The sequence below is a fragment of the Chiloscyllium punctatum genome, chromosome 18 (genome assembly GCF_047496795.1).
Source record: "Chiloscyllium punctatum isolate Juve2018m chromosome 18, sChiPun1.3, whole genome shotgun sequence".
NCBI classification, from domain to species: domain Eukaryota; kingdom Metazoa; phylum Chordata; class Chondrichthyes; order Orectolobiformes; family Hemiscylliidae; genus Chiloscyllium; species Chiloscyllium punctatum.
In genome coordinates, this window is record NC_092756.1 from 92722207 (window position 1) to 92733743 (window position 11537).

The window sequence follows — 11537 nt, forward strand, 5'->3', positions numbered from 1 at the left end:
TGGGAGAATGACAGAGAGAGAGAGGGACAGATAGAAACAGAAAGAGACAAAGAGACAGACAGGGAGACAGAAAATTAAAGAATGAAGCAAAGTACTGAGAAAAGGGTCAACAGAGGAGGGAGATTGAGAGGGGGAGACACAGGGATATGATAGTGTTTGATGGAGACAATGGAGAGGAAGCATTAGTCTGCACCTAACCCCATTCTGTCCCTGTCCTGGGAGTGTTGGATGGGGAACAGTGTAGAGGGAACTTTACTCTGTATCTAACCCCATTCTGTCCCTGTCCTGGGAGTGTTGGATGGGGAACAATGTAGAGGGAACTTTACTCTGTATCTAACCCCATGCTGTCCCTGTCCTGGGAGTGTTGGATGGGGAACAGTGTAGAGGGAACTTTACTCTGTATCTAACCCCATGCTGTCCCTGTCCTGGGAGTGTTGGATGGGGAACAGTGTAGAGGGAACTTTACTCTGTATCTAACCCCGTGCTGTCCCTGTCCTGGGAGTGTTGGATGGGGAACAGTGTAGAGGGAACTTTACTCTGTATCTAACCCCATGCTGTCCCTGTCCCTGGGAGTGTTGGATGGGGAACAGTATAGAGGGAGCTTTACTCTGTATCTAACCCCGTGCTGTCCCTGTCCTGGGAGTGTTGGATGGGGAACAGTGTAGAGGGAACTTTACTCTGTATCTAACCCCATGCTGTCCCTGTCCCTGGGAGTGTTGGATGGGGAACAGTATAGAGGGAACTTTACTTTGTATCTAACCCCATGCTGTCCCTGTCCTGGGAGTGTTGGATGGGGAACAGTGTAGAGGGAACTTTACTCTGTATCTAACCCCATGCTGTCCCTGTCCTGGGAGTGTTGGATGGGGAACAGTGTAGAGGGAACTTTACTCTGTATCTAACCCCATGCTGTCCCTGTCCTGGGAGTGTTGGATGGGGTCAGTCGAGAGGGAGCTTTACCTGAGACGTCCTCGCTGTTTCTTGGGATCCTCGGCCTGGCGGCTGCGGGATGGCGATCTACTGCGTCCGCCACGGGGGTTACTGACGCTGCGCAGTGTGCCGTTGGGGTTCCGTGGAGCCTGGCTGGTTGGGAAGGATAGCCACTCCGGAATGTTGAGGTTGTTATCGCTGCTGGAGCGTTGCAGCATGTGGGGGAGGCTGAGCGAGTGGTGGCCCTCCCTCCTCTGGGGGGCGTAGGTCGGCGTTTCCTTGAAGGGAACTGTCGGAAGGACACAGCTTAGAGAGATAGGAACAGCTGCCGGAAAGAACGCGAGTTAGCAACTTGGAAACAACAGCACGCACATCACACACAGCCGTGGAACAGGGATCGCTGGTGGCTCAGTGGTTAGCACTGCTGCCTCACAGCCCAGGGACCAGGGTTCGAATCCACCCTTGGGCAACTGTCTGTGTGGAGTTTGCACATTCTCCCCGTGTCTGTGTGGGTTTCCTCCCACAATCACAAAGATGTGCAGGTTAGGGTGGATTGGCCAAGGGAAATTACCCACAGTGCTCAGGGATGTGTCAGTTGGGTGCATTAGCCAGGAGAAGGGAAATGGGTTTGGGGTGGGTTACTCTTCAGAGGGTTGGTGTAGACTCATTGGGCTGAATGGTCTGTTTCCACACTGGAGGGATCCTATGAGCACCACAACAACAACTTTCATTGAAAGAAAGTGAGGCTGTCATGTGAGATGAGGGATGAAGGTGCTGTTGGCTGAACCAGCATTTGTTCCCTATCCCTAACTGCCCTTGACCTGAGACGCTTGCTCGTGCCATTTCAGTGGGTGGCTAAGAGTCAACCACATGGCTGTGGGTCTGGAGTCACATGTAGGCCAGACCGGGTAAGGATGGCAGTTTCCTTCCCTGAAGGACATTAATGAACCAGATGAGGCTTTTCCCAACAATTGGCAATGGATTCATGGTCATCTCATTAAATTCTTAATCCCAGATTTTTATTGAATTCTGCCATGGTGGGATTTGAATTCAGGTCCCCCAGGACAGTATCTGGGTCTCTGGATTAACAATCCAGCGATAATACCACTTGCCCATCACCTCCCCTGCACTGCTGCTTCATGGCGCCAGAGACCCAGGTTCGATTCCACCCTCAGGTGACTCGCTGTGTGGAGTTTGCACATTCTCCCCCGTGTCTGCGTGGGTTTCCTCCGGGTGCTCCAGTTTCCTCCCACACTCCAAAGATGTGCAGGGTTAGGCCATGGAAAATTGTCCACAGCGTCCAGGGAAGTGCAGGCTAGCCTTGGGAAATGCATGGAAAATGGTGGAGGTCTGGGTGGGATGCTGTTTCGGAGGGTGGGCACAGACTCAATGGGCTGACTGGCCTCTTTCTGCACTGTCGGGACTCTATGACAAGAGGGTGCTGATTGGTTGGACTCTGGTTGGCATGGCGATTAGCCAATTAAATTCAAACCAATAGGGAATGAATGAAGGAGATGTGATGTGAGTTAGAACCTGAGCCACAGAGTGGAGGTCCCTATTTTGGAAACGGATGGACTCAGTGATCCCAGAGATAACAAAGGTCTGGGCTGGGGGAGCAGACCAGAGGTCAGAAAAAAGGTCAAACAGCCCAGTGGTCAATGGGCAAAGCAATAGTTTTTGGACGTGGACTCGAAATGTCAACTTTTTCACCTCCTGAAGCTGCCTGCCTCGCTGAGTTCCTCCAGCTTCCCACTGATCTACTTTGGATTCCAGCATCTGCAGTTTTTCTGTCGTCAATGCAACAGTTCTTGGCCTGAACCAAGTGGCCTCTGGGCATTGACTGTGAGACTTCCAGATAAAACGATGGTGCCTTCAGCAAGGTGGGAAAAACGGGGGAAAATTGGTGAATTGACTGATCAAAGGCTTTCCAAAAGGATAGGCACCGAGGGTGTTACCCATTAGGACAATCCTTCGGAGGATCTCTGCCCAGTGTCATGCAGCACCTCAGCAAAACAAAGAACTGCAGGTGCTGGAAATCTGAAGCAAAATTGTAAATTGCTGGAGAAGCTCAGCAGGTCTGGCAGCATCTACAGAGAGAGACACGAGCAGAGGTAACATTCCGAATCCGGCAACCCTCCTTCAGTACCGGACTCGAAATGTCAACTCTGCTTTCTCTCCACTGATGCTGACAGACCTGCCGTGTTTCTCCAGCATTTTTCCGATTTCACAAAATGCCTTGCTGTCTGCCACCCTGAATTCCCAAGGGATCTCTGAGAAAGGGAAAGAGTCAAGTCCGGAGAATTCCCGCTGAGATTCCAGTGGGGCCACCTGCACCATGGGTTAGAGTACAGGGTCAGAGTCAGGGTCAAGGTTAGGATCGGGGTCACGTGCACACCGTCAGTGTCTCCAACTTACCCACATCCGAGTCTTTGTGATTCTTGATGAATTCGCCCAGTTCAAAGTTCCCGGCGATGATGGCAACCTGGGCAGAAACAAAGCGAGGCCTTTAGTCACAGGCCTCAACACCATCACTGACTGGGCCACTGGGAACCTCGCGTATTCCCAGTTCACATGTATCCAATGTTTCCACATCAGGCACATGACCAAATAACACCTCGTGTATCCCTCAGTGCCCGATATCGAATACATGCCAGGAATATTTGATTTATTATTGTCACATGTACCAAGATACAGTGATAAGCATTGTTTTGTGTGCTATCCAGACAAACCATACCTTACACAAGTACATCAGGGTAAAAGAACAGAATGCAGTATCTAGTGTTACAGCTCCAGAGAAGGTGTAGAGAAACTGTAATATATGAGAGGTCCATTCATAACTGATAACAGTAGGGAAGAAGCTGTTCTTGAATCTGTTGGTTACGTTTCTATCTTCTGCCCAATGGAAGAGACTATAACCGGGGTGGGAAGGGTCTTTGATGATGTCGGCTGCTTTCCCAAGGCAGTGGGAAGTGTGGATGGAGCCAATGGATGGGAGGCTTGTTTGCAGGATGGACTGGGCTGTGTTCACAACTCTCTGTAATTGGTTGTGGTCATGGGCAGAGCAGTTGCTGTAACACGCTGTGATGCACCTGGATAGGGTGGTTTCTATAGTGCATCCATAAAAATTGGTAAGATGCCTTGTAGCCTCCTGAGGATGTAGAGGCATTGGTTTGCTTTATTGACCAGAGTGTCGATGTGGATGGAGCAGGTGTGTGTATGTGTGAGAGAGAGAGTGAATATGTGTGTCTGTCTGTGTGTGCATGTGTTACAGAGACAAAGAGAGTGTGAATGTGTGTGCATGTGTGTGTTAGAGACAGAGAGTGTGTGTGCGTGTATGTTGGAGAGAGAGAGAGAGAATGTGTGTGTGTGTTTGTGTTAGACAGAGAGAGAAAATGTGTGTGTGTCTGTGAGTGTGAGGGACAGAGAGAGATAGAGAGAGAATGTGTGTGTATGTGAGAGAGAGTGAATGTGTGTGTGTAAGAGAGAGTGAATGTGTATGTGAGAGAGTGAATTGTGTGTGAGGGAGAGTGAATGTGTGTGTGTGTGTGTGAGAGAGTGAATGTGTGTGTGTGTGAGAGAGAGTGAATGTGTGTGTGTGTGCATGTGAGTGAGTGTCTGAGAAATAAAGAGTGACTGAGTATATGTGTGTATGTGTGTGCACGCACGTGTGTTTGAGAGAGAGAGTGTGTGCGTGTGAGAGAGAGTGAGTGAGTGACTATGTATATGTGTGTGTGTGTGTGTGTGTGTTTGGGGTGGGGTCTGTCTCCTGATGAAGGGCTTTTGCCCAAAATGTCAATTTTCCTGCTCCTCGGATGCTGCCTGACCGGCTGTGCTTTCCCAGCACCACACTCTCGACTCTGTCTGTCTGTCAGGCCCTGTACAGGAAGACGTCTGGTCACCACATTACAGGAAGGATGTGAGCACATCTGATGGGGATTCGTCTACAGATTCCCGGAAATGGAGACAATTTCATTTTGAGGAAAGATCAGGTAGGCTGGGGTATGTTTTTTTTTAATTTGGAACAGAAGGGGAAATGTAAAGGAAATATATAAAATGCCATTCCCCTCAGCAGATTAATTGATTAAATGATGAGAGGGGAGATCCAACTGAAATCCCCTCCTGAGGATGTTGGGGCCATTATGCAAAACAATGGACAAATGCAGAAACACATCACATTTAAAACAATAAATACCTAAACACAAACAGTAATGAGCAACAGCTGGAAAGTGAGATTATGCTCTTTTACTGCTAGCATGGACTGCAGAGAGGCTGAATGGCCTGGTGTGTGTAAATTGTCACTGATTGTACACGCCCAGGCACTGTGTATATGTCAGTGTCAGGCCTTGGATTAGCTGTACACTAACATCAGAATGTGAGCAGTTAAGACGAGGTGTATGGCGTCACCCAGTGGGGAAGGAAGGTGGACTGCTTCCTCACCAGGTCAACCAGCCTGCCAAGGTTGGAGAGTGTTTATTTTTATTCATTCATGAGGCCTTCGCTGGCTAGGCCCAGCCCTAATTGCCCAGAAAGAAGGTAAGAGTCAACCACATCGCTGTGGGTCTGGAGTCACATGTAGGCCAGACCAGGTAAAGATGGCAGTTTCCTTCACTTAGAAGATCAATGAACCATAGAGTCACACAGAAACAGACCCTTCGTTCCAACCAGTCCATGCCAACCCAAACTAAACTAGCCCCACCTACCTGCTCCTGGCCTATACCCCTCCAAACCTTTCCTATTCGTGAACTTATCCAAATGTGTTTTAAATGTCATATTTGTACCTGCATCCACCAATTTCTCAGGAAGCCCATTCCACACATGAACCTCCCTCTGTGTAAAAACATTTGTCCCTCGTGTCTTTTTAAAATCTTTTTCCTCTCATCTTAAAAACGTGTCCCCCATCTTGAAATCCCCCATCCTCGGGAAACAACAGCTACCATTAACTCGATCCATACCTCTCATTATTTATAAACTGCTATCAGGTTGCCTCTCAACCTCCTATGCTCCAGCCTTTCTTCATAGGTCAAACCTTCCATACCTGGCAAACCTCTTCTCAACCCTTTCCAGGTGGAGAGTGTCTGTAATTTCCCCAGAATGATTGAACACACAGAGGGTGATGTCTGAAAGCCAAATGGCTCCTCTTACTTTCAATCTGCCCTTTAGCCTCTTACCCCTTCCCACTGCAAAACCCCACCCCAGGAAGAAACAAAATATGAACCTACCTCCACGAGGTGGAATTCTGTCTGGACTAGGTCCTGAGAAGACAAGTTTTGCCAGTCAATTGGACACACCAGTCTCGAAGCCCCTGATCAGGTGAGTGGGTACAATTCCAACATTTAAAAGACATTTGGGCGGGTCCATGGATTGGAAAGGTTTATGCATCAAATGCAGGCAAATGGGACTAGTTCAGTTCGGAAGATGTGGTCGGCATGCAGCAGAGCTGGGCCAAAGATGTGCTGTAGGACTCTAGGGTGCTAGGCTGGGGCTGTTTTCCCTGGAACATCGGAGGCCGAGGGGTGACCTTATAGAGGCTTATAAACTCATGAGGGGTATGGACAGGGTGAACAGTCAAGGCCTTTTCCCCAGGGGAGTCCAACACTAGAGGGCATAGGTTTAGGGTGAGAGGGGAAAGATTTAAAAGAGTCCTGAGAGGCAATGTCTTCATGCAGAGGGTGGTGTGTATATGGAATGAGCTGCCAGAGGAAGTGGTGGAGGCTGGTACAATGACAACATTTAAAAGACATCGGGACTGGTACATGAATAGGAAGGATTTGGAGGGACATGGGCCAAGTGCTGGCAAATGGGACTAAATAAATTTAGGATATCTGGTCGGCATGGATGGGTTGGGCTGAAGGGTCTGTGTCCGTGCTGTATATGACTGTAAGCCTGTTGCCTCATTTTGGTTGGCTCAGTTGGCTGAACAGCCAATTTGTGATGCAGAGCAACACTGACAGCGTGTGTGGTTCATTTCCCACCCTGGGGTCAGGCTCACCCTAAACTCCTCAATCTCAGACTTGAGGCACGTTGGCCCTCGCTGAGCCTCATCTCTCTCTCTCTTACATGAGGGAAGTGCCTGTAGGCTTCTGGGAGTGTGGCATCGTGCACTCACACTGTGCGTTACCTCAGCAACCATCAAACACACCTTTTCGCCTCCTCCCATGTTGAGGGAAAAAAAAATGGGGGAGCCTGGGGCTGGGAACGTACCTGGATTTCAGGGACTTGCAGCCCTTCTGGAAGCCAAGTCCTTGCTGGTCTATTTGAGGGGAATAAATGTTAGGCCTCACCTGCAGAGCTCAGGCCCCATCATGGAACAATCCAGAAAATGGCTGCTTTTTTGAAATGGGGGGGGGGGGGGGGGGGGGGGGGGGGGGGGGGGGGGGGGGGGGGGGGGGGGGGGGGGGGGGGGGGGTCAAACCCACAGAATTTGATGAGGAAAGAGACTCTCAAGTGAAGCAGGATGGTTTAATATCACAGGGAAAAAAGAACACCCAGCTGGCAGCTGATGAATATTTCTTGGTGACAGGGAGAAATACCTAGATGGATGTAGGCCAAAGGTGAAGGATGAACATGGCAGAGGAGTTACCTCAAGGTTTGATCGAAACAGATCATACTGAAAGTCCCTGAAAGAGAGAAGGAAGGACTGAGAGACGAGGGAGAGTCCCTCAGGGTCCTGAAGTCAGGATCCTGGCACAGACTGGGGCAAAGTGGATGACAATGTAGGAACCTCAGCTTCGCTAAGTGGCAGAGGTTGCAATCTCCGGTGAGTCAAACATTTCCTAAACTCTGCCTCTCCTCAGAAACTAGGCCTGCTAGACCCAGGGGATGTGAGCTCAAAATAAAGTTCGCATCGTTTTATTATCTCCAACTCCAAGGACAGCACGAACAGTGAGTGAATGCAAACTCCACCGGCCTTGCTAACCCACTTTCACATCGATCTAGGTCGTGGAAAGAAGCGCAGGAGCACTGCTGCGCTCATAACTCACAGCAATCATTAAAGAACGTTCAAATCAGGCCATTCAGCCCCTGGAGACTTCCCCGCCATTCCACATGATCATGGCCTCTCTGACAGTAACCTCAAATCCAACTACGCCCACCCCAAAGGCATTTCAAACTCAGGATCAGCAGGAAGAAGAAAATTAAATATGTTGCTCGGTGTGTAAGTGCCAGGAGAAATGACCATTTTGCTGGCAAGCACCATGGTATTGTCCCAGCAGTTTGGCCTTGAGAGTAGAACTGACCGGTACCCTTAGCCCAGAAGACAGACATTGCCAGAGAGAAACTCTCCAGGGATCAGTACTGGTAGAACACAGCACTCACAGGGTTACACATGGTGTATCCGACAGCCCCCTCACTGCCTGTACATTCTCACACTCGCCGAGGGGATGGAATACCGGCGAGTGCACACTCAAAAGGCCCAAGACATGAGCCATACTCACCTGGAAGGACGTCTGTTGATTGTTGTTCTTCATGTCTTTATTAGCTCCACGGTACAGCAAAACCCGAGTGCAGCTGTCCTGTGTAGGGAGAGGAGCACAGCAATTAATAGAGAGAAGGACAGGCAGGGGGAGACACACACACACACACACACACACTGACATTCACACACACTGAGACACACACGCAGACACACACAAACACACACATAGGCACACACACACAGACATTCACACACACTGAGACACACATAAACACTGACATTCACACACTGAGACACAGACACACACACAAGCACACACACACTGACATTCACACAGAGACACAGACACACACAAACACACTGAAAGACACACACTGAGACACAGACACACACACAAACACACACAGGCACACACACACACTGACATTCACACACACTGTGACACAGACACACACAGGCACACACACACTGACATTCGCACACACTGAGACACAGACACAGACACACACAAACACACATACACAAGCACACACACACACTGATATTCACACACTGAGACACAGACACTGACACACACAAACACACACACACAGGCACACACGCACACTGACATTCACACACACTGAGACACACACACACAGACACACACTGAGACACATGCACACAGGCACACACACACACTGACATTCACACACTGAGACAGACACACACAAACACATACAGGCACACACACACACAGACATTCACACACACTGAGACATACACAAACACTGACATTCACACACACTGAGACACACACACAGACACACACAAACACACACACAAAAACACACACTGACATTCACACACTGAGACACAGACACACACAAACACACACACAGGCACACACACACACTGACATTCACACACACTGAGACACAGACACTGACACACACAAACACACACACACAGGCACACACACACACACACACACTGACATTCCCACACTGAGACACAGACACACACAAACACACGCAGGCACACACACACTGACATTCCCACACTGAGACACAGACACACACAAACGCACACAGGCACACACACACACACTGACATTCACACACACTGAGACACAGACACACACAAACACAAACACATGACATTCACACACTGAGACACAGACAAACACAAACACACACAGCGACACACACAATCGCACACACGCACGCGCGCACACACATACATTCATGTACACTGAGACACACACAGACACAGACACACACAAACACACCCACAGGTACATACACACCGACATTCACACACACACTGACATACTGAGTCTCACACACACATATACACACAGACACTCTCACACACTGAGAGACACATTCACAGGCACATGCTCACATGCACTCTCTCACACACACACACACATATGTACACAGACACATTGAATCAAATGTACACAGACAGGTACACACACATACACAAAGGCACACATATGTGACACACACATGTACATTGACACATGATATACACACACATCCATGCACACAAACTAACAAAACGAGAAGACAGTGAGCAGACAGGCAGAGGGAGCCAAAGACAGGGGCACAGACAGGTCTGATGAAGAAACAAATAAATGGACACACAAAAACAGATAGACAAAACCAGCAAGCCAGCACTCTCACACAGATCAACAAGACAGGAAACCAGTGACTTACAGGTATCTGGACAGTGATACACATAGCCTGTCGCAAAGACATACAGACAGAAGCAGATAGCTGCAGTGAGGTGCCAAAACAGGTGGACAGACAGGATGTGGACAGACAGGGACATGTCGACAATGAGGGGAGGCTAAAGTTGCTCAGAACAACCTCCGATGCCATCCTTTTCTAAATCACTCACATCCCTCTCTCCCTTTCTTGCCACCTTCTATGTCCTTGTCTCTCTCATTGGTTTTGCAATGTGTATTTGCATCAACTTCCAGCTCACATTGACCCTCTCTCTCCTCTGTGTGTGTGTGTTTATATCTGGGTTTATGTCTCTGTGTGTGTGTCTGTATCTGTGTTGTGTCTGTGTGTGTGTGCATGTGTCTGAGAAAGAGTGGATGTGAGTGCGTGTGAACGTGAATGCATGTGTGTGTGTATGTGGTGTGAGTGCGTGTGTGTGTGAGTGCGTGTGTGTGTGTGTGAGTGCATTGTGTGTGTGTTTGTGTGTGTGAGTGCATTGTGTGTATGTGAGTGCATTGTGTGTGTGTGTCTGTGTGTGTGAGTGAGTGCGTGTGTGTGAGTGCATTGTGTGTGTGTGTCTGTGTGTGTGAGTGAGTGCGTGTGTGTGAGTGCATTGTGTGTGTGTGTCTGTGTGTGTGAGTGAGTGCGTGCGTGCGTGTTTGTGAGTGCATTGTGTGTGTTTGTCTGTGTGTGTGAGTGCATTGTGTGTGTGTGAGTGCGTGCGTGTGTGTGAGTGCATTGTGTGTGTGTGTCTGTGTGTGTGAGTGCATTGTGTGTGTGTGAGTGCGTGCGTGCGTGTGTGTTTGTGAGTGCATTGTGTGTGTGTCTGTGTGTGTGAGTGCATTGGTGTGTGTGTGAGTGCGTGCGTGCGTGTGTGTTTGTGAGTGCATTGTGTGTGTGTGTCTGTGTGTGTGAGTGCATTGTGTGTGTGTGAGTGCGTGCGTGTGTGTTTGTGAGTGCATTGTGTGTACGTGTTTGTGAGTATGTGCGTGTGAGAGTGCGTGTGCGTGTATGTGAAAAAGGAGGTGAAGAGGTACAGAGAGTAAACAGGGGGAGGTGAAAACAGAAAGAAACAGGGAGAAAATGGAGAGAGCAAGATGCAAGACAGACAGAGAGAGAGAGAGAGAGAGAAAGAGAAAACAAGTGAATAGAGGGATGGAGATTTACAATGTAGGAAAACCAAACAGTATCCAGCAAGCTCCCACACAGAGATGTGCCATTCAGCAGGTACTCTGCTTTAATGGCACTGACTTAGGGATAAATATTGGCCAAGACTCCATGGGGGTCATTCAATGTATTATTAACCAAGAACGCAATGGAGGAGCCTTGGATTAACATCTTAACCCAAAGGGGGCAGGTTTGCACAGTACTGCCTGAGAGATCCAGAACGAGAGAGAGAGAGACGGCAGAGAGAGAGACACTCATTACATGAGCAATGGAGGGGAACAAACATGGTGTTACAGGGGGGAGAGAGGGGGGTGGGG

At 49.1% G+C, this 11537-nt stretch overlaps 1 protein-coding gene across 4 annotated transcripts in view; it reads right to left on the bottom strand.

Annotated features, from left to right (window-relative positions):
• The window catches only part of LOC140489334 (SH3 and multiple ankyrin repeat domains protein 1-like), a 431419-nt gene that overhangs the window by 203155 nt on the left and 216727 nt on the right, over window positions 1-11537 (bottom strand). For all 4 annotated transcript variants that reach the window (XM_072588776.1, XM_072588774.1, XM_072588775.1 and 1 more), the window contains 3 exons: window positions 8361-8438; window positions 3343-3409; window positions 958-1216 (listed from right to left, as the gene is read on the bottom strand). In XM_072588776.1, the coding sequence (XP_072444877.1) occupies window positions 958-1216; window positions 3343-3409; window positions 8361-8438 (404 nt within the window). The remainder of the gene's footprint in view (window positions 1-957; window positions 1217-3342; window positions 3410-8360; window positions 8439-11537) is intronic.